A 27,923-nucleotide genomic window follows, 5' to 3' on the forward strand; every position below is an offset into this window, starting at 1 on the left:
GCTTCCTCTGTTATGTCTGCACGGCTCCAGATGAGAGTTCAAGGTCGCCTGTTGAAACTGCAGCGCACCTCAGATGAATCGTCTCCGCCTTGGCTGAGCTTAAAGGGACTGCGACAGACAGAGGTGGAGACGGTGCTCTGGGTTCACGGAAAGGCCGCGGGGTTGCTTCTTCCCGCTCGTGCTGTTGGACACGCAGTACAGGAAACTGGAGATGACCTGCATGTTGCTGCCTGATGCGTCAAAAAAAAGGGCTCAAACTGTAAAACAAAACCTGCTTAAAGAGAACGTGGTTCTTCAAACGTAAAGCTCGGCGAGAAACAAAGGGGGGATACAGTTGCACATGTCACGATGAAGAGGGATCACTGAAAGGTGTCCTGACATGTTGATGAGGATGGGGGGAGCCACTGCAGAAGATGAAGAAACAGTGAAGCCGTGAAAGCTCTTACACGTCGGCACTGAACCTCTGTGGGAATGTTACATTAATATGATGTGATACAGGAGATTAGAATTTACCAAAACATGAAATAAGGTCACTTCAAACTCTACCGGCGACCACAAAGTTCATGAAACTGACGGCATGAAACTAAAAATGAAAACAGTCGATAAACTTTGTTCAACACTCTCCAATATCTCTGATTTCTGATAAGATCCCGGTTTAACTAGAAAAAGTGAAAAATAAGATGCTTACTTTAGTAAATACATAAGTTTACAATTGTCTCATTTCCTTTTGGGGGGGTGAACAAGAAACAGGAAACTGGCCCTGAGGCCCCAGATCTCCAGGGGCCCTTGACGCAGCAGGACTGCTGTGTGCAGACTGGTTTGTGTTAATTTAATTAAAAACGATGGCTTCAACATCCTCATTATTTGCACCTCATTTTTTGTCCTCTAGCATGTTAATATGGCCACAGAGACAGCTGCTCTTTAGTTAGTTAAGGCCTCCACACTGCTGGCCACACGGAAATATATTAACATGATATTAAAGGAAATATGCTGATGGGTGATACAATAAAGTAAAAACATCAAAACTCCAACTAGATTTTCCAAATGCCTGCAAGGAGATGAACATTGTTATTCCTGAAGGCATTTCTTCATGTCTGCAGAGTGTGAAGGACAAAGTGTGTGTCTCACACCGTCCAGCTGTCCCTCCTGTCCTCTGTGGAAGCATCGGGGTTTGTTTCTTATTCAGGTTTTTCCATAAATCTGTCACCAGGGGTGAAATATGTCCACCTTTGTGGACATTAGAGGCACATTGTCGGGACTTTTTATCTGATTAAGATTTTACTTTCATCATAAGATCAAAAACTATTGCGAAGCTCTGAAACTGCTTCTGTTAGGTCAGTGATTCACGCCTCATGTGAACCACCTGAGACCTGAAAGCGAGTCACCTTTCATGTATCTTTATTTGAACAGAGACAATGCACAAAAGCACTGACCTTAAAGGTTGACCGTATCTTTCTGTTTTTCTGCTCCTCTCCACCTTCGTGGTTTCTGGAGGAAACGTCGTGTCACCTCTGACTTCACAGGAGCTGCCGGGCTGTGATTGGAGGAGAGAGGCGTGTTAACGCAGGAATGCAGCGCTCAGGTGGAGAGAGAGACACCGACTCACCGACGCAGCGGCACCGCGCTCACAGTGCGCAGCGCGGCGGACTGGAGCTCTGCAGCCGGGGGCTCTTTGTGCTCTTCACCGGGCTGTTCTGCCGCCTTGTGCGCACAGTGGACCTGTTTGGACTGAGGGGAAGGTCGAAACTACCAGAGCCAACTGCTGGATCTACCTGCCGATACAGGAGTGTTTTATCCGTGCAGGACTGGGCGCGAGTGAAATCACCTGCCTGGAGGCGATAGTTCGCCCGTGACACAGTTCAGGGACAGAATTTTCGGCTTTTTCTGGATTACTGTGTGAACACAGCAAGTGCTTTTAATGTAAAGAAGGAACAGGGAAAGCTTGACTTTTTTTTTTCTCCTGCAGAGGATGCGTCTTTTCACTCTTTGCGCGTCCCGAAAGACAAAACTGATGTGATGTGTTTTAGGAGCTGAGTAACAAACAGCTGTTTGGATGGACGAGCTCTGCAGCTGAAAGTGGGAAAAAAGTTTCTTCAAAGTATCTCTTTAAAAAAAAGAAGAAGACGAGGAAGGAGAGGAGGACATGGAAGGTGTCGCGTCTGGAGTCCAGCCTGCAGCTGGGACGCACTGTGCATCAGAGCCGCGACGTTTCACACCATGATACGAGCGCAGAGCTGCACCTGACAACGAATGTAACACACCCGAGGTCAAATCCACAAGGATCTACTATGTCCTCCCTACTGACGAGGTAAGACTGGCCTGTGAACGAGTCTCTGCTGAAGTTTTCTGGCTGCCTGCTGAAGGATCGCATGAGGACTGAATTAAGGTGATTTATAAGAAGCGTTCAGCCTCGATGGGAGGTGATACATTCCAGAGACAGGTAGAGTTTTTCTTCTCTCCAGGTTGACGCTGTTTGTGGTCTGATTGAGTTGCATTTCAGGGGGAGGATATGTGGCTGCTTTAAATATTTACCTTGAGTCATTTTGCTTGCGAGGAGCTGCAAAGCCTTGAACACTTCTTGCAGTACAGTGAAGGATGGGAGGTGATAAATTCCAGGGACAGTTGAGTTTTTTCCCCCCAGTTTCTGTTTGTTTTGTGGTTCACTTCATCACAAGGATTGTTGGAAAACGTTTTCTGAGTAGCTTTGGGTGCATATTTGCAACATTTCTGTGTGCCGTGCAGTATTTGCCTTTGCATCTGAGAAACTTGACTTCAGGTCAGAGAACCCTGCAGCCTCCTGTGCTCTGTGCATGTTTGCTCTCCAGCCTGCTGTGGGCTGCTTCTCTGAGGCTGAGGTAATCCTCCTGCCTCACAGTATCTGTGATATTGCAGCTCCTGGCTCTGCATTCCACCCATCCTGCTACACTACCTTTATCTCCTAAATGTCACCGGCTATAAATACTCTGCTCATATTGTATCTAATCCCATCCCTGAACCAGAGCGCACAGACAGAGGGGACTGCAGAGGGTCCGAGGCTTTGCTCAAACTGCACAACGAGCCTTAATTCCTCTCCTAAAATCCTAAACTTAAATCAACATCAGCCGTGTCTTTTGCTCTGGTCCTCTGGACACTTATTGGTAACAATACATGCTGACACTTCTGCGCTTCACACCCACGATGTTAGCGTGTTGTTTTCCCCTTTTTGGGCTGCATTAGATGGAATGTGTCAGGAGATATGTGCAGGCTGTCTGTCAGGTGGACCACTGTCAGCCTGCTGGTCTGCAGAAAGAGAAGGACGAGGGAGAAAGATTTCGCTCAGGGCGCATTTTCTACGTCTCTGATAACTCTTTGCAGGAATGTTTGTTTGGGAAGGAGCCATCGGCCCCTCGAACAGATTTAATCTACTTACCATGGAACACTGAGCATATAGCTTCAAAACGAGGACTCTAATTTGGTCTTACATGCAGTGATGTCACTTTCTTCTGTGGGGAGGGAGTTCAGTTCTTTTCTTCCCGTCTGTGGACTTCGAGCACTGAGCAGTGACTTTGTACATTTTTGTACTGAAAAGTCCATTTTTCACAGATAATAAAATCATAGATCAGTTCACTTGCAAACTTTAAGACACACCGTCTTACGAGGACAGTGCAGCAACAAAAAACATTTGTTGTTGCATTTGGAAAGAGGAAAGTGCTCCACAGGCCCTGAATTCATCCAAAACTGACCCAGAATCTGAAAGTGAACTGATGTAAACTGCAGTTCAATGAGGTTTTCTCAGGTAAACTTTAGCTTCTACTGATTGTTTTTTATTAAATACACCACAGGAGTCAAAGTTAACGTCCCCTTAAGGAACCACCTTAACGTTTAATGTCCACCAGCTTTTGGGCCTGTTATGCAAAACAGGTATTTCTAACTGTTGCTCATCTTCTCTCCCGATGGTTCAACTGGGAGAGTTTCATGTCCGTTCAAGCCTCGAGGTGCTCCAGTGATTAATCACAGATTTCTGAGTAACAGCACACAGGCCTCCACGATACAAACCCCAGAGGTGCACATGTTAAAGTAAAGGTTGCATCCCAGTGGCTGAATCTGTTCATGCTGGAGAACCCAAAAGAGCAGTAATGAGAGGAAACAGCAGCAGGGATCGGGATCGACAGCACACTCGTTTCCTCAAAAGGCCATTTTTCACAGACGACGTTCTGACGTGTCACAAGAGGAAAAGTACAGGATTAGATAATTCAGCTGCTTCAGTTTCAGAGCTCTGCTGTTCATGCTGGCTCATTGTCACGCTGTCATAGCACAGAGCTGAAGTTACTGTAATTAGTAACACCTGTACTTTTCCTGCTGCGACAAATCAAAACTCTGTCGTGAAAAGGCCGATTGGTACTTTGGCTGCATGCTGTAATTGTTCTGTTGAAGGTACAAATGGCTGAGTATACATACAGGAAAAAACTGTCTCAACCTTTGCCTGAGAGTCTACATCCTGTCAGTAAGTCAAACATTTATTAACAAAACCACATAAACTGAAGATACGAAGCCTCTCAAACAGGCGGTTCGCACATGTTGTAGGATGAGAACCACAGTTAGATCTGAAGAATCCTCCTCATGTCACGTCCCACTACAACATCCTGCTCATCTAAATACTGTTTCTGATTTACTGTGATCCAGGTCCTGAACTTGATCCGCTTGTGCACGCTGAGCTCTGCTCCCTGTCGGAGGTCTGATGGGCAGTTTCAAGGTTCAGTCAGATAAGAGTTTACTGCTCGGTGTTTGTGTCTCTCTGCACGAACCTGATGAAAAGCCTGCTCTCTACTGTTTGAAAGGTCTGCTTCCAAGCAGGATTAGAGTTGCGGTTTTACACAGTTGCTGCGTTTCTGTGTCTGTCAGCAGGACGTTTTAAACCCTGTGAAAGAATTTCCATGAAATTTGATGGATGCGTCGGCTTTGCGCCAAGGAACAATTGATTTGGTTTTGGTGGTGATCCAGATCTGGGATTTCTGCCAGTGGACCATTAGTGTTTTTAAACTGTAATTATGAAACTGATGGAGACAAAAACTTGAGAAACTCCCAATCCCGCGGGTACATCAGAGTGTAAAGCCGGGTGAAGACTTGAAGAAGTGATCATCCTCTCTGCTTGTCAGAATTTAAAAGTTTATCGGTTTTGCTCATCGTTCATCACGTTTATTTTTTTATTACTTGCGTGCATCTCTGCATGTTTCTCATGCTATTAGACCATGACTGTGATGACCTGAGAGGCTCTGCCTCAGTCAAAGTGGCTGTGAAAAGATAATCTCATAATCCCTGAGGTATGACGGTGTACCAAGTTTGTTCTCCCTGTCGTGGAAGGAGCGAGTTAAGTGCAGCGAAGCGAAGGGAAGGGAACCATAGTTGAGCAAGAGGCTGAGTCTAGACATTTTGGCAACAACAAAACCAACAACGCTTTACCGACGCCTGTCTTTCATTTAGTCATTTACCGCAATCCTCTCTAGATGCTTTGTCCTCACACACAAAAGTATTTAATTTCTTTACGCTAAAATGTTTCACTGTGTCCTCAAGCGAAGCAGCTGCGGAAGCACAAAGAGCCTCCACTCGTGCTCAAAGAGGCTCGTTTGGTTAATGCGTGCTGACCGAGGCCACTGAGTGCTCGATTGTTGCTGCCTCATTCATAGTCAATACAGATCCAGAGGTCAGCGGTGACCACAGAGCCTTCACACTGAACATCTGTTAAAGGTTGTGTCAATTCATTCAGCAGCGTGCTCCATATAACCAGCAGACCCTCCACCAGGCTCGCCGAACGCTGGGTGGGTCACAGCTAAATCTCTGGGTGGGTCAAAGGTTAAGACCGGCCCCTGGTTGGAGGACGCATTGCTTTTCTAAACTTGGTGGGTGTGCAGACAGTTGTAAAAAGGACGCCTGTAGGTCACCATACAGAAACACTTAGAGCAAGATCCCACACAAAGAAAGTCAAGCAGCAGAGATCTTCAGTCAGGTGTCTGCTGCGTCGACATGACTCACACCTTCCCGGAGGTCAAAGAACACATTCTCACCTGTGATGAACTCGACCAGAGCGCAATAATAGCTGCGTTTTAATTGAATGATAACAGCATGGAGGTGTTGTTTATTTGAGCAGGGTGGGAATGTGAGAGCCGCACGTCTGTCAGGGTGTGTTAAAGCAAAGTTCAGAGGAATAACCGGTGAGGGTGGGGAGAGTTCATCTGGATGTTCGGTCTGTCGCCTGGCCGTGTGGAGACAGGGTCGCTCTTTGTTCAGGCCTCAGTTGATGGTTTTTCGGTGGTGATGTTCATCTGCGATTTTCATCATAAGACGACCAGAGTTTTGCAACCATAATTACAAAGTGTTTATCCCTGTCAAAGCTGCACAGGCCTGTAAATCTCATTTTGTTTATTCCAGATCTGCATCAAAATACACAGATTGAAATTCACTGGATACATGTGCAAGTTATTTACATCACATGGGACCAGGGCCAGTGTTAAACGGCTTTAAATGTATCTGGACCTGCACCCAAAACAACCAATTCTTTTCTTTATTGATTAATATATTGATTATTTTTCTCTTTTAAACATGTTGCCTTGTCACTGTCAGTATGTAACTGCCAGTGGACGGATAGATTGGAGGAACAGTCTGAAATAATAAAAAATAAATTTACTTCGACAGACGACTGAGAAAAGCTGAAATTTGAGAAGCTGGAATCAACAAAGAACTCTCAAATGATTAACTGATGATCAAAAATCTAAACATTTCATCACATTTTTGCCAAAATCTGACGAGCAAGTGTAAAGAAAATCTCATTTGCTCAGCTCATTTGAATGAGCTGTTAATGGAACTTTTTATCCTACAAAACTCTATTTAATGAATTTAAGGTAAGCAAGAATATAAAAGTTTGTTTTTCCAGATGTGTATAACCAGGTTCACTGATAGTTTGATCAAATGATTCGTTAGCACTCAGTCTATTTATAATACAGCCACACTGTGATAAAATCTCCTTTTCTTGATGATTTCAGTCTGAATATTATTTGTTTATTATTAAAGCAGTTTGGTGTTGTTTGTGTCGGGTGGGGCCGGCGTTCTTCGTCCGTCATGAGAGCGACTAATGTCAGTCAAAATAAACAGCGAGTCTCGTATTGATTAAAGCCATTTCCCTCTCCCTGTCCCGGAGCTATTCACTAATGTGCTGCTATAGTCTTAATGAGAGCAGGAGGAGGCGGACTGACCCCTGCTCACCTCTGTAAGGGCCCCTGTAGGGAGGGGGGCCGAGCAGTCAGTGACCAGGGCTGCCGTCTTTTCATGTTCAAACGCTGACGCCAAACATCCGGCGAAACTGGGTGAAATGGCTTCATCTCTGCAGAATACTTTTAAGATCCTGCCCCTTAACACTGATGTCGAAAAGGCATTAATTAATTATCAAGCCAGTTTTTAAGTCTGCTAACTGCTAAATTGTAGGAGACGTACCCTCAGATTGCAACAATGTGAAGTTGATCTGCAGCTGAGGTCAAACACAATGGCCCTTCAGTCACGCAGCTCTGATTCTGGAAGTAAAATAAAGTCTGTGTGGAAATGAGACGACCTCTCGCATCAGTCATGATTTATGAGCCCATTGCCTCTTTCGGTCAGCGCGACCTTCCTCGCTCCTCTGATATGAATTCCCCCATGTAAGGCCAGGACGGGAGCTGAAGGGAAGGGCTGCTCAGCCGAGTGTGAGGGAGATGTGTATCGTTTAATTGGACAGGGCAACTACTGACCTGGGACCGAGCCAGAAGCCAACTCCAAAAGCTTTGGACCTGCTCTGTGTTTATTGCCCAGGGAGAGATAAAAGAGGCAAAACAGACTGAGAGAGATAAATGTCAGACAGACTGGAAGCTGGCGGAGGACGGAGTGAGAAGAGAAGGCCGGGGCAGAGGAAACAGAGAAGATTGAGCTGTCGTAATTTTCCAGAACGATTCCTCCTCAGTGTGTGTTAATGAAAATGACCCCCATCAGGAAACAGACCAGCGAAGGTACGACACACTGCGGCCATCAGCAAGGCAATGCCAGGAAGTGATCAAAGAGAGGGGCTTTCCACGAATCACCGGCACTTCTCAGAAAAGAGCACTTGTCCTTTGATGAGTCAGAAGGAGGAAAAGATGGAGAGTCCATAGCTCACAGTCGCCCCGTGCTAAAGGAGGAGATGAGCCAGCTGGTAAACGCAACAGACAGTCAGCACAAGGCTCAGTGGAGGTCTAACCCGGTGGAACCTCTGAGGTGGCTCACTATGCAAAAATACGCTGCTTTTGGTCTGAAAACGAAGCCGGTGTTGTCAGCTGAGGTTCACATGAGGTTTATTCTGCTGTCAGAGCCGCCTGGGTTTGTTCCAGGACTGCCCCAAACTGATCAAGAAGGTCAACGTCGAGGCCGATCAGGTCTTTGTTTGCCGAATGCACCGGCGTTCATCACGGTACATAAACATGTGATAAACATTCACAGAGAGAAATAAAATGGTCTGAAATAAAAATGATCAGATGTGGTGTCCTGTTGACATGTGAAGAGTCTGAAACACTTGGTCCAGTTTTCCACCATGAGGGGACCTGCAGGAAGTGCTTGGTTCATCTGTGGGTTTACTGCGTCTGTAATGAAGAGACAGTACTGAACAGGAGGTGAGGCCTCATCGCCTCACGGCTCTGCAAAGTGCAGTGAAGACAAAAGACAGACAGGTGAGTTTTCCAGAGGAATCACTGAATTCACGTGGTCAAGCATGTGTGGAAAGAAACCGAAGCAAACATAGAAGCTAATCAGAGAGTGTGTACGATACGTGACAAACTGTCATTGTATGAACAGATTATGAAGATTTTGCTAAATCGAATTGCAGCATCAAAACTAAGCTCGTTAGGACTTTTGTAGTTTGTAAATAGGTTGTTTGGAAACATGTAGCTTTGTTTATCAATGCTAAAGCGATCAACAGGAAGTCAGTGCAGCATCACGAGCTGTAGCATAACTTCTAGAATTCAGTTTCAGGGGGCAAAATGATCTTTTGCTTTTTTATTTGCAAATGTAGCTGCAAGCTTATTTGTATATGCATATATGGAGAAATATGTGTGTTTTGTTGTTATCCAATCATGCTAATCTGGCTGATGTTATTACAGTAGGTTAGTCTATTTAGCCGTTAGCATGTTTTGTTCTTTGAGGCATGTTGTGTTATTTTTGTGAAATGAAGCATCATTAATAAACAACACGTTAGCTCAGATGTGTCGAGCACATTTCATATCCCTTCACTCAACGCGTCTCATATTAGCAAGCTAACATTAGCTTTGCCAGTTAGCTAAGTAACAACACCTGCCTGTGTGTAAACTAGTTTGTGTGGTACAGCCTGTTATGTTTTTTCTTCTTCATGAGTTTGAACTCCTGACGAGCTGGTGCAGCCGGATATTTATTCTAACTGAGCTCCTCTTCGGATTATTAGTGAAGTGAAAAGGCTTCATGTAAACACAGTGGGGGATCCTGGTTTGTTAGCATGTTTTTATGTAACGGAGGTCAACAGTTGGAGTTGGGGTTCGGACAGGCAGGCGGTCTCTGCCTCTCGGGCTGTGTGGGAGTTAATAAGACCCTGTTGGGGTGGGGTAGGGGAAATTAATGATACTCGCTGGATGGGGGGGCATTCCTGACCTTGGCTCCTGCCTGCAGGGGATCACAGTAGTGTGGCAGCTTATTTGTGGATATTATCAATGACCTAAAGACCTCTGCTGTTTGAAGTGTCAGTCGCGTCTTTCCTTTCTGTTTCCTCTCTTGGGCACTCTGTCTCCTTCTCAAACACTTCTGCTGTAAAAGCTTCCACATCCTCTCTTTTGTGTTTGTGCACCTCTGTGCATTTTATATGCAATACAGTGAGGGTGATGTTTCTAGCTGACTGAGGTACTTATTTCTCTCCCCTTCTCCAGGAAGCTGACTCTGTGCCAGGCCCTGACCTTTGTCCTGCTGCTGGTCGCTCCCGTCTGCCTGTCGTCCCCACAAAGCGTAAGTCCGACCGGCTCACATCAGCACAAATCACTGCGTGGCCTCGACGGAAACGCCTCTGCTCGGCGTCAACACCTCTTACTAAACTGACCCTGGATCGATGGTCAAGCACAGCTCGTTCAGATGACGCAGCCCTACACAGTGAACGGCTTTTAATAGCCAATAAACACAGCTGTGATGAGGCTCCATGAGACCGTCCAAAACTGCCCGCCCAAACTGAACCCAACAGCTGAAGCTAATCATTATTTTTATCATTGACTAACCTGCTGAGCTTTGTGATGAATTAATTAGTTGTCATGAGATATCAAAAAGATGCAAAGGTGTCTAAGATGAGTCCAAATCCCAAAGGAGTTCACTTTATTATCACACAGAGCAAAGAGAAGCAGCATCAATGAACCATTAATGTGCTGTGAAGACCAACACAATTAGCTTAAAGAGGCTAAAGCTCCATGAAGCTGCAGAATTGGATGGAGTTTTTTGTGGGTTCGTCACTGAGAAAAGTCTCATTCACATTCCACAGTGTCATTTATATTTACTGAAAAACATTGAATTAGTTAAAATTAATGGAGCCTTAAAGGAGATCTTCGTTAAATGTATCTGAATTCATACAGTATAACAGAACTCTTTTTAGTGTACTTATGTGGACTTTAAAGGAGTCCAGCTGTACACAGTATGTCAGTCGGTAGCCATGATGTCAACCTTTGTGTTGTGTTGTGCAAATACGCAAAGCTATGAGTTGGATGACAGTGTTTCAACAAGTGCACTGTGCTGAATTTACACACAGGTCCCGTAGACCTGATCTGGCAGGGCCCAAGACCATTTCCCACAACGTTTTCCTGCCTTGGTTTCCTTACATTTGACAGTTAAATACTGTGATTAAGCTAGTTTGCGCAGAGAAAACCCTGCTCTCAGGTTCCAAAGAGGAAAATCCAGCTCATTTAGATAATAAACCAATCACAGCCCTTAGACCAGCATCAGATGTGAGCAGGTCTGCTGGTCGCTGAGGTCAGGGAGCGTGCTGATTGGATTGTTTTTGCAGCATGTTTGCCTCTTCATGGTATTTCATCTTGAAAATGCTAATGTTCCAACAGGCTTTTATGGGCTCTTTCCATGCTCTGATTGCTGCTGCACCACCTTTTCTGCCGCAGTGTCCATCTTTCATCACTGTTTGTCTTGTTGTCAGGCAGACGTCCCCCAACCTTCCCCCAGGCCCGTCTGGAATAACCAGACGAGGACAGAGATTGGCTGCCCATCTCCCGCTCTGTCACGTCACATCAAACACAGGAATGTAGTGCAGTCCACGCACTTGAGATTGGCTTTACATTTTAAGTCAGCATTAGACTCCCATCCTTTAAACAGAAGTACTGACACTCTGAGGAAAACCGAACCGTGCCACTTTTAACAAGATGTTTCAGATGGCTGAAACATTTTCTGCATTGAGTCATCATCACAGCTGCACCGACAGCGTCTCTGTTGTCGACATTTGGCCAGTTAAAGATGAAAACAAGACAAATAGACCAAATGGATCGAGAAATGCCAAAAACAGGACTAAGAGCTGATTGTAACCATGTCGAGCTGTGGGTGGATTTCCTCAGTAAAGTCAGTACGCTTGGTTTTATCTAGTTGTACCTTTTCTTTTTTCTAACTGAGTCATTTGGCTCAAGCCATAGTCTGTATGATTAATAGTGGATGGAGCCACTGTGATCCACATTGGTTGGTGGACTTTTTTTTGGAGCCAGAAAGCATACCCTGCTTTATTGTCTGAAACTAGTGATTGAGACCATAAACTCATCTGGAAACTGTTTATTGAGGTAATAATTGAAGTGAGAAGTCTGCGCATTTTCTCATAAGTTTACAAACAATCAGATTTCTTTTTGCAACCAGTGGAGTCGCCCCCTGCTGGCCAAAGCAGACACCTTTGAAGCTGAAGCTCGTCCTCTGTTTCTACAGTCTGTGGTCTAATCATTTTGGTGAGCTGTCTTGCTGTCTGAGCAGCTTCATGGCTCGGCTGCCTTCATGGCTGCTGTCAGAAGATCTGTGAGCTTGTTTTAACATCGCTGGAGAAGCTGTGGTCTTCAGACTGCCGTGATATTAAACTGAACTTCACTGCAGAACAGACACCATGTTGTCTGCATCTTCCAGACATCTGTGCCTCCATAGTTTTCTTTTTTTCTTCTTGCTTTCCATTTGTAGATGAGTTACACAGCGTGAGGCTCTTCCTCTCTGTTTTCCAGCCTTGTTGACGATGCAGCCATCTTGTTTGAATATTACTGGAATTGTCACTGCACAAACATGACCAGGCCTTTTCCATGCTTGCGTTCAGTGTGAGCTGGTCCATTACTGCTTGTTCTTTGGCCCATGTTCAGACTTTTTTTTAACATTATTTCATTAAGTTCACGGTTTTTAGATGCCCTGCTAACGGACGGACAGACGAGAAAACAAATGAACAAACAGGACGTCTTATCAAAGGCAGCTGAGGTGTGTGTAGTTTGCACAGACTGGGGATCTGAATATGGTCCCTGTCTTCACCTGCTGTCCTCTTGTTGCCTTCAAGGTGGACATATTTTCCAGTTTGTGTGTCAGCTCCAGACTGTCGCTGCAGACTGGGAGAACTGGTCTGCTGACAGATGGGAGGACTCTCCGACCTGCACGTTGGGTTGTACAGTCTGAAGACGTTTGACCTTCACCTCCTTCTGTTTCTGTCTGCGTCTGTTACTGTATGCACTTTGCTTTTCAAACGGAGAGCAGATTTTTTTCTACTCATCCGAAGGAGGGCGGAGGGGTGCAGTGTAAAGGTCAAAGGTCACTTTCATTAATCTAGAATGCCGGCCGACCCCATCTCCAACTGTTATCAACGCTAATTTGGCCGGCGGTAACACTAATGAGGGCAACCTCAGGTGACCCAGCCATGGAAAATGATGGAGAGTCACAGCACAGGTCGCTCTCAGCTGAGTGTGTGTGTGTGTGTGTGTGTGTGTGTGTGTGCGTGTCTGACCAATTTACTGATGTAAGTACAGAAACGCCACATAAATGTCAGTTAGCTGCAGACAAACAGTGAGAAGTGCAGTTTATTTGTTCTGAGGTCTGTCAGCCGTACAACACGGTTGTTTTCATTCAACTCAGTCATTTATTAGTTTCATTTATTCATGATTTTGGTTTTATTTTTCATAACCTTTGCAGTGAACGCTGATTTTTCACCAGGTTGCAACATTCAGCTGTCACCTGCAGGGTTGACTGAGGTTGCTACGATTTCATGTCATGTCAATGAGCGGGGGTGGTACAGGCGTCACATGAGTGGAAATCCCTTTTTTTCACAGCTCAGGTGAGGCAGGTGGTCAGTGTGTAGAAACCAGCAGCATTATCTGCTGTTGTTTATGATGACATTGTGTCTGCCTTCATCACGGCGGCGTCCATTGAGGAAGGCGATGGTGAGATCAGAACCAGGACGGTTGAAGGAAACCACCTGCTGGAAACCCAAACAGCTAAAACACACTCCTTATACACACATGTATGATTTTATGTTTTATGTTTATATGCAGAATTATATCGTGTTGAGTTAAAAAAAATCCCATAAACTTCATTTTCAGGATCAAAGAAATCCACAACTCAGAATCAGGTGTTTTGGCTCCTGTGTTGATGTTTTTTAGTGTCAGTTATGGAGGTATGTGATCCGTCAGAGTCAGTTAATAATTAATTAGTCGATTGACGGAACATTTTGATGGTTTATTAATTGTTTAAATCATTTCTCAAGACGTCATTGTAAATTTGGACAAAATCTCTATTAATATAACAGACTGAAGAAATTATCAGAGGATTGTAAAAATAATTGAGAGAATAACGGAAACTTTTGTTCGACTCTCGTATCGTCAGGACGATAAATCAAGTGCATAACATGACAGAAACATCGTGCCGTCACCACATTCCTCCTGCTTTACAGCAGATCTGATTACACAGCAGAGGATCCTGCTGCATGCATTTACATTTTAATGAGGACGAGTGGCAGGAAACAAGACGAGAGCTTTAAGTTATGTTTTCTGCCTGTTAATTCTCCTTTTGAACAGCAGGTGCTCCAGATTAGGGAAGCAAAATTTCCAATTTTCAAGGTGGAAATATTTGCATGTGAATTTACAGGAAGAGAACTGTAGGGGTTATTTGCTCAGCCTGTATTTACCTTCATATGCAGATAGAAATAAAAATTTCACCATATCTTAAGCAGCATTAATTGAAAACCCTGCTTGTTAGCATTCTCAGTCAAGCTACATGCTAACAGTGAGCTAGCAAACATTAGCAGAGGGTGTACTTTGCTTTAGGCTGCTGTCTGCAGGTCAAGTGGAATATGATAAAAACATGACATATTTTCACTGCGGTAGTCTAATCAGGTTTCGATTGAAAGCCTGCAGTCTGGCTCTGACAGTGCGTTGATGTTGGCTGCACGTGATGGGAGAATGCACTGTGCATGCAGGGAGCTGTGCTGCCATACTTTACTTTGACTCCAGCCCTTCCTGACAGACGTGCAGCTGGAGCAAATGTGTGTGCAAAGAGTTAAGTGTGTGTGAGCCAGCTCCTGTATGAGAAACCGGTGGGAACGCTGCCAGTTTCAGTCCTCCTCCAGGCAAAAACTCTGGAATGTGTTTGAGGAGCGCCATTGAGATTTTTCTAATCACTTTTATTGTTTGGCTCTGACGATCCTGATCCACCAGGCTCACAAGGTGTTTTTGTACCATCTACTCTTTGAATAGATCGATCCGCCTGCTGCTTTCTGACCTAAATATAACTGTGGTTTTGTCAGGCGTCACGCATAACTACCCCCAACACACTTTTTCCCTTTCACAAACGACATCCCATCATTCTGTCAACACTGCGGTTTGTCACACACACATGCATGCATACAGGGATTGTGAGCTGCTGACAGTCGCCACCTGACAGCTTTGAACATGCAGAGTGATGCTGCAGAGTGAGTAGAGTCGTGTTGTCCCCCCACACTCACTGCTATACTGTGTCCACCAAACACAACAGAAACAGAGCAAAGCCGAGCAGAACGGGACAGAAACTGATCAAATATTGACAAGTGTTAACATTCTGATCATTGTGAGGAGATGCTGATACAAATGAGATTTTACATCTATCACTTAGACTGTTCAGAGTTATCAACATGTTGTTATTTACTTAAAAAGTCACTTTTCTAAACACTGAAGAGTCAGTAGAAACTGAAACAAGATGGCGAGATGGAGATTTTCTAATGAAAACTACAAGTTGAAGCAGGATTAGCAAGAGAAAGCAGTTGAAATGCTCTGATGCACATAGCAGTCGATTTAAAAGCTCATATATAACAGCACTGGTTTGCTGATCGACAGGCTTCCTTTCCTCTGGACTGCTTTGTGTTAAGTGTCAGCATTAAAAGTCTGTCCGTCGTTTGTGTCTCAGTCCTGGATTTCTGCGTGGGGTCCTTCCGGCGAGTCCTCATCAGGGCGTCCGGCGCGCGCCCGGCGGCAGCTGCACTTCAGGAACGAGTGGGCGACGTGGAGCGGCTGGTCTGTCTGCTCGCGAAGCTGCGGGGCCGGAGCCTCGGTGAGGACACGCACCTGCATCACCAGGTGAGCACAGCAGCCTGAACTCTCACACACATGTTTCCAGTCGATGATGAAACCTCCTTCCTGCTGTCTTTACCGTGCTTAGTCTCAGAAATGTCTTTCCTCTGTGTCCCAGGAACCCAGTGGGTGGACCATGTGCAGGAGATCCCAGACAATACAAGATCTGCAACACCAAGGTGATTTCAGCACGGACGTGCATGAAAACGACCTTCCATGCAAGCTTTTTAGAACAATGCATGAGGTTTGCTCTAGAGGTTGCTCAGATAGGTGTGTTGAGGGCAGGTGAGGACTTTCGGGGTGTGATCTGGAATTTCACTGACATATTAACCCACGTCTTCACCACACGGCTTCACACTGAACTCAGGTTTAATGTCGCAGTCAAGCATCAGAGCTGCTATTGTGTTTGAATGCTGGGCTGTGTGTGTGTGTGTGTGTGTGTGTGCGCGTGATTGATTAAAGGAGAAACACACAGTTGGCGTGCAGCGTGTATGTGCATGCTGCTGTTTGTATGGAGTGATTCGCTCAGAGCTTCGAACGAATGGACACAAAAATCAATGTCCTCACAGTGTGTGTGCGTGTGTGTGTGTGTGTGTGTGTGTGTGCGTGTGTGTGTGCGTGTGTGTGTGTGCAGGAGTGCCCCCCCAACTCGGAGGACTTCAGAGAGATGCAGTGTGCTGCATTCAATGACAGGCCGTTGGTGGGGGGAAACTCCTTCAGATGGACCACCTTTCATGGAGGTGAGTGAGACGATTCACCTTTCAGCCGGAGATACGAGGTTTTCACAACAGTGGCGTTGACGCAGGTACGATTTTTCTGCAGGCGTGTTTAAATTACAAAGTTAATTCCTCCCATTTTACTGGAAGCACAAACACAGTTCAGTCAGACAGCTCATGTTTGAAGAGGTTTATCTCCGCAGCAGAACGTAGAGTTTGGCGTCTAGACTCAGACCTCATGAGCAAATATCTTAAACCCCCCCCTCGCCTGCAGCCTGCAGGTGGATGCTCGGGTGGTGCTGCGGCTGAAAGACCAAGCAGCAGTGGCCCCAGCAGAGCAGTGAGGCAGGGCACATGTGAATCTGCAGCGCGGCTCCGGCCGACTGCCTGAATTAGCTCGACGGCGTCACTCCGTTTGTGAGAAAGCCCTCAGAGCTGCTGTGCCACCAGAAGAAGAACTAGTGTGGTCGCATCTCCCGAGACTAAAATCTTAAGACTCAAATGAAGAGCAACCAGAACAAGCCACGAGTCGGATGCTAAACGTAATGTTGGTTCGATTTGTGTCAGATTCAGAAAAAGTTCATCGATCCCTGCAGAGAAGTTACATGAAGTTAGAAGAAGGATGAAATATTTGAAAAAGGTACAAAAACAGGTAAAAACTACAAAGTTACATACTACTATATAGAATACATAACTGTCAAACATCTAATAAAAGGTGATAAAAGGCAAAAAAATATATATAATTGCATACGTGTGTAAATTTGTTACAGCACATATTTATTACCACTAACAGATAATATATCCAGATGAGCTGTTTTTGGTGAATCCAGTGAATTAAATGCCTGAAATCTTCTGATAAATGTGTCCTGTTCTTCGGCCTCATACACACAGAGTATAAGAGTGTTTCTGTGTAGTTACAAGAATCACAGAGTGTCACGTCTGTGATTCATCTATCCTGATGAATGTTTGGACTCAGAGCCACATCAGAGATATTCAAAGGACGTCTGCCTCAGTAGAAATGCTGACTATTCATTTTATCACATCATCCGACCCTAAAATTTAGTCTGAACGTACTTTACTTACAAAGCTAAGATTCATTACAACCTGTGTTCAGCCTGTGTTCGTGCAGGTGTGTGGCGTTTGTGTGGAAGCTGACATCACTCACGCTCTTGTGGCTTTGCAGATGGGAGTGAAGCATAATTTGAGTTTCTTTCTGCTTGTCCGCCCTTTAGTCGTTGGCAGTCATGTTGTAAACTTTCCATGCTGCCGTGGCTCTCCTGACCACTGTGAGGCCTGCTGGGTGTTTAATCCACACGGCTTCATGAGTTTTCTCCTCGACATCTGCTGCTTTTTTGCCTCCTCTCCCTCTCTGTCCTTTTCCCTTGCCTATTTTCCCATAATAAACTAATGAGCCACTGACTGGAGATCTTCCCTGCCAGGCTCTAACCCCTGTGAACTGAGCTGCCTGGCCCTGGGTCACAACTTCTACTACAACTTTGGCCGCGTGCTCGATGGCACAGCCTGCGACAAGGAGGCCGGAGTGGTGTGTGTCAACGGACGCTGCCTGGTGAGTGCCAGCAAAGCTGTGTGTGTCGCTGTTTTCTCTACACACTTCATGCATTTTGTGTTCAGTGATGCTTATTTTATTGATTTTTAAGTTGATTTTCAGCCACAGGTGTGCAATAGCACTCCACAACATACAGTTCTGATGTATTATTGCATATTATTCCTGGAAGCTGTAATGGCTAACGTGTTAGCAACAATTTGCTTATTTGCAAATCCACTGGTTTGAGTTGTGTTTTCATCAAATTAATGAATGTAAGTCCAATATTCACTCTCATTTAGCTCAATTTGGCCTCCACCAACTCATGAGAAAAATATCTGGATTTGAGCTGCTCCATGCTCCATCATGTTTGATCATTTTGTCTGTTTGCCGTTTGGTGGTTGGCGGGTCGTGGACAGGTCGTGTAGAGCTAGCACTCTGCTTCCTCAAACATCTCCCACAGAAAAGATGGGGCGGCATGCCAAGTACTCTTTCAGCCCCTCTGATCAGGATTTGGAGATGTGAATTTGTGATCTGAGTTTTAACATTATGCTTTTATCCACTCCATGGACCCTGAGCTTGAGCTGAAAATGCAGACAGTGACTGATTTGTGGACAAACTTGCTCCACTTGAAGAGCCCATGTCAGCAGAATCAACATGGGTCCAGGAAGTCCCCTTGAAACCAGGTCTCTGTGAAGATCATGACTTCACAGAGACCTGGTATCATTGCAGACTGTTGTGTTCAGGTGCAGCTCCTCCATCTTGCTCCTCAGAAGAGCATTGATGGCAGTATGGATGGTGGCTTGTTGAGTTCTTGATGCATGTGTTTAGATTAACATGTGACTTCTTTTGTTAAAAGAGCATGAAAAAGATTACGTGTAAAAGATTAAGCGTAAAAATCAGCCTGTGCTCACTGTCAGCAGCACAAGACACCAAATTCTAAACTCTGTGATCGAAGTGACCAGAATGCCCTTTGCAGCTATAGTTGACTTCCAAACCTGGAAAGAGTCGCCTCACCTTGTCTGTGACGCCTGAAATAAGTCCCCCGACTATGACTGAGCTTAAGTTCCTCTCTGCCTTCCCTCTCTTCATTCCCACCCTGTTGTGGTATAAGTGATGTTGACCACTCTGACTGCAGCTCTCTGGAGAAGTGAACTCCATGCTGTGCGTTAGGGCCAGAGTGCACTCATCAGTGTGGACTGCAGCCTTCAGTTAGCATTACAGCTCTGCTCTGCACACAGTCCACAGTCCTACTCCCACATCCAGCCTGTCCCCTGCTCACCCCTCACACAGATGTCGATGGTTGGAAATGAACTCGCATCCCGCGGGTCCTGCAGCACATGCAGATTAATAACATGCATACGTAATACTCAGCGGACACATGTGCTGCATGAGGGGACGCTCGTGGGAAAAGTTATTTTTACACCATTGACAAAGGATTAACATCTATCTATCTATCTGTGCGTCTGTGTGTACGTGCTATTGTTTGCCGTGTGATGTAAATAAGTGGATTTTATAGAACTTTGACTCGACTGGTCGAGGTCAGAAGAGCACAGGGCCTGAAACAGGAAGCAGATGCAGCCTGCAGCTGGTGAGGAAGGCTGCACGTCACGAACTGAGATCAGACTGCAGAACACATGGCTGGTTTGGACGCAGCACATCTGTGTGTGTGTGTGTGTGTGTGCGTGCATGCATGTGGTATGTGTGTGCAGTGTGTGTTGATGCTCTGTCACAGCTAATTTTACAATGTTATTTTTATTTGCTGCTGCTAAATGTTGATCTGGGAGTTTGTTCTATAAAAGCAATTCTCTAATTATCGAATTCCATTTTCTGACTCTTTCTATGAAACTGTCCCAGAATGGTGACAAAACGCTCGTCATAACCAACCAGAGAGACAAGAGGATGTCTGCAAACTGTTTGCTTTTTCCAGCCAACTGTTGAAAATGATTATAAAATAGAAATAAGACTAAGTTAGCAGCTCTGTGAGGCTGTACTCACTCACATCATGATGCTAACATGCTAACAGTGATGATGCTAACATGCAGGCCACATACAGCAGAGGCGTCATCACAGTTTATCCTCTGTGGACGCTGAATGTCTGCAGCAAATTTCCCCACTATCCACCCAGAAGTTAGAGTAGATATTTGACTCAAAACAACAAAAAAAAAGATATCATCCTCAGGGTGGCGCTAGAGTAAGTTTGAGTGATCGCTGAAGTCATTGTGATTCCTCCTCTGGAGACCACGAATGTCATGAATTACAGGCAGTCCTTCCATTGGTTGTTGATGTGTTTCAGTCTAGACCAAACTGTTTTAGCTAATTAAGAGGCTGAAACAAGAGTATGTTTTAGATTTTCTTTGGTTTGATGATGATCAGAGTTGAGGTCGGTTAACATTCTGCTGGCTAATCAGTTAATTGACTAATTGCTTCAAAACTAACCAAAAGAGTGAGTCGAGCAGCTGGAAACCAAAACCCTGAAGTCTGTAGGATGAAAGAATCTGTTTAGTTCTGCGCTTTCAAAGTTACACAGATGAGTTTCTGGATGTTTGAGTGTTTTCTGGTGTTTTCTGGTGTTTTCTGGGGCCACGGTCACTCCCTCAGTGGGCCCCTCGTGCACTCCTCTACTCTGTCACCGAGGCTTCATTTCCTGTTGTGCACACACAGATGCTTGCAGTGTTTTCGTGTTTTTAGGGGCTTAGGGGCTGATTATAAGTTCCCTAGATTGTTGCTCTCTTGCCCGGGAACCTCCCCCTTGATTGGTTTGCTGTGCAGAGCTGGAGATGAAGGCCGGGGAAGAAAGCGCCCGCTGTAATCTATCTAGCAACGAGTTTCTCCACACACCATAAACCATCCAGCTCTTCCCGCGTGCTCTTTGCTTTGGCATTTTAACGTTTACAGAGACAACTGTCCAACCAGTCCTCCTCTCTTGGGGCCCTGAGCTGCTGTTTTTCCCCCAAAGTAAATGTTTGTGTGGAGGAGAAAATGACAGAGAGGAGCAAATAAGAGGAGAGAGAGGGAGAGTGGATTGAGCTGAGTTACGGCAGGAGGTTTTAGGCGGCTGTGCAGCAGAGACAAAACAAGAAAGGTTAGAAGTTGCCGGGGCCGTCGCCGGAAAATGTGTGAAGTTGGAGCGCTGCACATCAACATGAGGTCAGAGAAACAACTTGAACCTGAGACCAGAACCAGATCAGACCGCCGTGTCCGAAATCGTGTGTCTCTGTGTGTGTGTCGTTCAGAAACCCGGCTGTGACTCCATCCTGGGTTCAGAGCAGCAGGAGGACGCCTGTATGGTGTGTGGAGGGCAAAACACCACATGTCTGCACCACAAGAGTGTGTACCAGAGCAACAGTCTGGAGGCAGGTAGGACACACACACACACACACACACACACACACACACACACACACACACACACACACACACACACACACACACACACACACTCACAAACAATCATCATTATTATCTCCACGAGGAATCAATTGCAGCAGTCTCAGCCCAACACGATCTGGGGATAATTCCAGGCCCTCTTTGTGTTTTCCCTCCCAAGTGTTATTAGTCAATCCAGTTTAGTCAAGAGGTTATTGTTCTCTGATGGAGTGAACATTAGCCATGGTAACAGCCGTGCCAAACAAAACCTGCTGGCTGCCTTCCAGGAATACATTCAGCTAACAACAGGTCCTCTAAAATTACAGTTGTTAGGATTTCAGGTTGGAGGAGGAAGAACACCGAGCTCTTCAGGCTCCAGGTGACACTTTGGCTCAATGCCAGCGACACATTTTCTGCCTCCGTTGGTGTCTGCAGTTCAGAGGCTCACGTCAGATCTGACTGTTCACATCAAACATGTTGGGAAGGTTTGAATCTGTGGGGTTTTCTCAGCTTTGTCTGTACGTCCCTGAAATAATAAAAACAGCTTCAATATGAAGACGATGTACCTGTAAATACATGAACAGCTTTAACTGAAGTGGACTAGCTGCTGCTGAGTCCATGCAACTGTCAGTGCAAACGTGTGTAAAATAACACATTTACATGCAAATGTACTTATTATTATGACTTCCTGTGCTGCTGCCTTGACTGCATTTACTCTGTTCAGTTCAGTCAGAGACACAGAGGAAAACCTGCAAACTCATCAACTTTGAAACCCTCTGCGTGGACTGATAATAGTTCAATTATCTCCACCTCTTCTCCACCTGGGTAAATTACAGACACACCTGCTCAAAGTTGAAGCTTACTTAATGCAAATGAGCGTAATATGTGCCTGTAGACTGTAGACATTTGCTGAAAAACAGAGAAAGAAAGTGAAGCAGTGAAGGGCAGGAAGTTCAGTCTTCACCTGCAGCACAGAAATGTGAGGAGGAGCAGATCATCGTTGGAGTTGCCTGTGCTGAACGCCTCTTTCCTGCAAGTCTGCAGATGCAAACACAAAGTGCTCCAAGAAAGTCGTAGGTTGCTTATTTGCACAGGGTTGGCTAGCTTATTGAGACGCCCACAGCATCAAATGAGAAGTGACGGAGTCTTTCCATTGACTCTCTCGAGATTGAAACTGAAGCTAAGTTAAGGTGAGGAGTGATTCTGTTCAGAAAGCACAACATGTCAACGTTTTATCGCAAACACTTAAAATCACTGGTCTGTTTTGTGGAGCCTACTCTGGGTTTTGGGGCAAATAATCCCTCAGATTGTGATGGGATGAAGATAAAACAGAACAATGCCGGTAGCGATGTAGATGGCAAAGAAAACTGATGCAGGTGTGATCACGACGGGACAAAAACGTCATTTAGATCCTGCGTGGCCTTCAACACATCATGGACACACAAGTGCAGCACCTCTGGCGTGCTCCTTGGCTCGGGACCCGTCTCTAACGGCGGCTTCCTCATGCGGATCTGTGCAGGCAGAGCTGCTTCCCGGCCATAATGACTCAGTCTGAGGAGGAAGAAAACAGGATGATAATGGCTGCTTTGTTTGGGTGACTCAACAGCCTTGGGAGGTTTTCTCTCCTCCTGCAGCTGCGTTTCCCAACGGAGGGAGACTGACGGAGGGCGGTCGCAAAGATTCGCCGCTCACAAGGTCAGACGCAGATGGCCTTGAGCTCACGGCCGCCTGTCTGTGACTCTGACGTTTCCTCAATCGCAGCGCTACGTCTTCATATAGCTAATGAGGCTGACGAAGCTTGTGCATAGTTTCCCTCTGAAGCGGGTAAACGGGGGCAACCGAAGTCTCACGCTCTTCAGAGGCCGTAATGAATGGAGTTCATCCTGCGGCTGCTTTTCAGCGTGGAACAGCAGGGGAACCATAGAGCTGTCCCGGCCTCTTTTTGTTTTGGCTCAGAGGTGAAATATCGCTCTGTAATGAATGGTTTCGACTTCAGCTCATTCATAAATTATCTCTCTTTGTGCTCGTAAACCGATCCTGTAAACCATTAATCATAGTAAATCATTACTGACATCATGGCTTTTGATTGTTTTGTAATGACAGACAATCAAGACTTTGTTACAGCGTTGTGATAAGAGCCACAGCCTGCCGACGTCCTCAGAAGAGCATCGCTGTCTCATTGCTAATAGTGTGCTGCTCAGAGATAAACCCTGAATGTAAAGCGGAGTACAAGCTGAAGGCCTGCAGCAGTGCTTCAGTATGACGTGTAGCCGTGCAGCTGTTGTTGGAGTGTATCCACATTCATTCATTGATGCGTACGAGTTCCTCAAAGAGCTTGTTTTTAGATAAATGCCCACCATGTGCTGCAGGTTGTGCTGGTGTTGCTCAGTGAGCAGACCTGTTCTGACCTGTGACGACTTCTTTCACCCAAAGAGTCTTAAAAAATGACTGACTGTTGGTCCTTTGTGGGGTCAAACTCCTCAGAAACCCTGGATCCTACACTTCCCATAATGCAACAATGTTACTGTAGTCACATGCATGAAAAACAGACTTCAGGTCTCATTTTTACTCATAGTATGAGTGAAACATGAGCCCTGACGCAGCTTGTGTAGACAGCTGTATTCATTTGCTGTTTTCGTATCTATGAACTGCCTCATGGGCCGGATCAAACCGTCTCACACCCGCTTTAGACCCTCCTCACCTCACGAATGCACGTCAAGTGACATCACCTGAGTAATTTTCTGAACTCCTTCAGAAGCGTGTTGCAGGCTGCATCATCATGTTGACTCTGATATGTTGTTGATGAAAGTTGATGAAATGCTCCTTTAACAACAACATGTTTTATATCATAAGCATCATCTCTCATTCTGTTTGACCTCTGAGTTACTTTAGGTCACGTCCCAGCGTCCCAGTGTGAACAGGACGCTGGGACATCCAGTCAACCTGCAGTTTGAATCTGCTCTGCAATGCAGCAGACACTCTTAAGGGATTACGTTACTAACTTTTAATGTTTTCCTTCATTTAGATTCAAATAACTGTAACTTTAAAAGCCATCTGAGGCTTTTCTCCTCTTGGCCTGATTTTAAAGCGTCTTAAAGCTGTTTTCAGTGCAGCATGTGTGTCCTGGATTGTAAAAAGTTGACATTTCCTTTAATCAAGTGAAGCAGTCAAAAAGGGGGAAACGAACATTAAAACCAAGCCTCTAACCGAGTGTCTCTGTTTGTCAGTCGGACCTTTTGGATACAACGAAGTGGCCATGATACCAGCTGGAGCCACTCACATCCGAGTCACTGATAACAGCAGGAATTATCTAGGTAAGACTCCGCCTGTCACGCTCACACAGGACACCTGGCCTGCCGTGTATATCACTTTCAGCTTTCTGCAGACCACTCTCTTTACGTCACTGCCTCCGGAGCTGCCGTGTAAATCAGGCACTTAAAATTAATTCGTAGACTTGCTTTTACTTCCTCTCCCCGGAGACAAGAGGGGCTCAGCAGTCCCATCTGGTCTCTGGACCCGCTATGTGTTTTCCAGGCAACCAATAACCAAGGACATATATTCTCATCCACGTTTATGAGACCAAAATAAAACCGTCCCGAAATGGCACACACTGTGGTCTTGAAAGGGACGCTCATAAAGGCTTTATCTGACCGCTGGAGCGAAGCAGGTGAAGGTACTTGTTTCCATTTCATGTCATGGAAAATCCCTGTGCGGGCACTGAGGAGGGCAGCTGCCATATATAGCCAGCCGGCATATTTCTGCTTCTGACAGCCTGCCTTTACCTCAACGTGACCCACATATGTGGAGAATTTAAAAATATTTGACTACTTATCAATCTTTTCCTTCCTTCCCTCCCTTACCGTCTTTCCTCCTTCAGCCCTCCAGAACGGTCGCTCCCAGTTTGTGATCAACGGTAACTGGAAGATCAACATTCCAGGCGAGTACAATGTGGCCGGGACGAAGCTGCTGTACCGGCGCTCCGCGGACACCTGGGAGAGCTTCGAGGTACCGGGACCCACCCGGGAAGACCTCCACTTAATGGTGAGAGGTTCAAGATACTGGAACAGGGCAGTCAGCATCAGGTGTCAGGATGTGGAAATTTCTTCTTCTTCATGCCTGTTTGCATGCAAAATACCTGTATTTTATACTCCGCGTACCTTATTGAGGCCATTGTGGTAAGTCTGTTTTATCACAGCCAACCGTTGAGCCAGACAGGCACGATAAACACATTCTACTTTCCTACATTGTGCAAGGGACTGTTAAATTGAAGTTATTCATCTTATCGTTAAGCATTTCACAAGGCACCTAAAACATCAGGTCTGCATGAATAATTGATTGTTTCCAGTCAGGCTCTGTGCAGGTATTCTGCAAACAGACCTGGCTCCGCTACCAAACAGCTGTTAACTATTGCTTCCCTCTGAGATAGGAAGGCCAGTCTGCTGCTCTGAGCTCTGTAAAACATTCACGCTGGTTGTAAGCACAGTGTTTCTTTCATTTGATGACTCGAGTACTCTTCCTTGTTGGCTAGTGCTCGGGTTTATTGCCTTTAATTAGTCCCAGTACTATTGCAACCCTAAGTCCTAAAGGGTAGGAGCTAAGCCGAATTCTCAGGGTTTAGACAACCTTTTCCTCAAGCTTCGTAGGGCACAGGGTCAGCCAGGCCTTCGGTTAGTAGAGATAGGTTGTCACTGTAACCCTAAAGCCAAGAAAGTGTTTCTAGTGAGTAAATATATGATATATGTGTCTTCTCGTGCAGGTCCTGGCCACAGACAGAAACACAGGGATCGAGTACGAGTACTGGTTACCACCAGACCAGTACGCCCTCTACCATGGGAGGAGGAGCCCACTGCGTCAAGCTCACCACACTGCCAACTTCCTCCCCTGGGATCAACCCGCCACTACAGCCATCACCACCACCACCACCACCACCACCACCACCCAGGCTCCTCCTGCCACCACCCGACCCCACTGGTGTAAGTATACGTATTCATGGATGAAAGCATAGAAATAAGTCTCCCAAAATCTAAGTTAATGAGTTAATTACTCATCTGGATGTCAGAACTCGAGGAGTGTTTAAACAGACGTCTCAGCTGCCTCCTTCGTTTCAACGAGGACGCTGCGTTGACACATCCAGGCTTCTGCAGAACATATCGAGGGATTGTCCAGCAGAAAAGTGGAACCCAACTTTTTCCACAACACATCGTCATCCAGGGAGGTGCAAGCGCACATTCCTGCTGGATGACTTCTCCTGTTTACCTGGCGATCACTGAAAGTTTAAATTATTGTCGTTATAAGCGGTAAAAAGTTCTGGGTAATATTTCATCAGCTCGGCAGTACCTGAAGCAGCCCCTTGAGTTTTTCCACTCAGCTCTGTTTAAGGTTGAGCGAAGTTCCTCGGTGTTCCTTCAAGCCCTGAACGCTTATGAAGCCTCAGTTTACCAACTTCAAAAACAGACAAATAGTCACAAAGTAAAATTATAGTTTCACACAGTTTATCAGTAAGAATTTTACTGCTGAGATCTTCAGCGTCACTACAACGACGTTTCACTGGACAAGATCCTCGAGCAGGTTGTAAACAAACTAAGTTCTCCTCCAAAGACTAAAAAACAACACCTTTCCTGGCCAAGGAGGGATTATTACTGTAATGTAATGACCTCTGTAGCTGTAGCCGTTCCCAGATATCAGCAATTACTGAAGGCCACGTTTACCAGAATGAGACCAACACCCTAAAGTCTATCATCTCTTACAGCATCTGGCAGTTGTTTTGTAGCTAAACATTCGCACTGATGGTTCAAAAGTCCAGAGTTTATCCCAAGATGTTCCTCATGGCTTCGGTGAACAACAAGCCAACAGTCAGTCTACAGTAGCAAACAGACCTCTGTCAGAGCTGGGAGGGACGGAGGGAAGTACTGGATCTTTGGATGCTGTTTAAAGCCCTGAGATGATGCAGCAGCAGCAGCATGGAGAAGCTGCTAAACTTTTTCCTTCAACCTGTAATGGAGTTTCAGCTGAGGGCAGGAGAAAGACTTCTGTAAGAGAATATTAAGCCAAGATTAGCAAATGAGTGTGTTTTACTGCCTGTACATGAGTGGACAGCAGCATTCTGATATTTCTTATTATAACTGGAGGAAATATTAGAATTGAATAGAAATGTGTTTAAATGACACTGATCTTGATCACATTGAAGTCCCTGCACGCCGTCACAGCTGTTTTCTGTCATGTTCTTGTACTAATGCAAAGTTAACTGGTGCAACAAACTAACAGGAGAATGAGGGAGATCTCAGCCAATCACAGTCTGCACACGCCCACAAAGTCCAGGTCCAATCAGGCACAATAAGTGAAAGCACCTGTGTGGTGGACGATGGGTTAATACTAATCCATCTTCAGGTCACATTTCATTTAAAGCAGTTTATCTGCAGGCTGACCTGGTTGCTGAAGCTGAGGAATGCAGCTGGTTTATCTCGCATGATAAGCCTGCAGTACACATGTGCTGGATCTCCTCTTACCTCCCTAAATACTCACACTCACATGGAAATCTGCACGCAGCCCGAGGACTTGTGCTTTCTGTCGGATTCTATCCAATACTGTAATAAATCTAAATAACCTCTCTGGAAAGGTTTTCCCGCTGATGGATTCGAGCCAAACTCAATCTGGTTCTTGTTTGCTGTTGCCAGAAATAGCGTGTCGATTGTTTAGGTAACAAGGTGA

General features: G+C 45.5%; 1 protein-coding gene across 1 annotated transcript in view; it reads left to right on the forward strand.

Moving 5' to 3' along the window:
• The first annotated feature begins 1,592 nt into the window (after positions 1–1,592).
• The window catches only part of adamtsl5 (ADAMTS like 5), a 29,498-nt gene continuing 3,167 nt past the window's right edge, over positions 1,593–27,923 (forward strand). The window contains exons 1-10 of the mRNA XM_070958445.1: positions 1,593–2,308; positions 9,924–9,999; positions 15,424–15,593; positions 15,706–15,766; positions 16,222–16,327; positions 17,743–17,870; positions 21,083–21,206; positions 24,443–24,529; positions 25,093–25,256; positions 25,972–26,188. Of these exons, the coding sequence (XP_070814546.1) occupies positions 2,289–2,308; positions 9,924–9,999; positions 15,424–15,593; positions 15,706–15,766; positions 16,222–16,327; positions 17,743–17,870; positions 21,083–21,206; positions 24,443–24,529; positions 25,093–25,256; positions 25,972–26,188 (1,153 nt within the window). The 5' untranslated portion in view covers positions 1,593–2,288. The remainder of the gene's footprint in view (positions 2,309–9,923; positions 10,000–15,423; positions 15,594–15,705; positions 15,767–16,221; positions 16,328–17,742; positions 17,871–21,082; positions 21,207–24,442; positions 24,530–25,092; positions 25,257–25,971; positions 26,189–27,923) is intronic.

This window comes from Chaetodon trifascialis, chromosome 1, assembly GCF_039877785.1.
Source record: "Chaetodon trifascialis isolate fChaTrf1 chromosome 1, fChaTrf1.hap1, whole genome shotgun sequence".
Classification (NCBI taxonomy): domain Eukaryota; kingdom Metazoa; phylum Chordata; class Actinopteri; order Chaetodontiformes; family Chaetodontidae; genus Chaetodon; species Chaetodon trifascialis.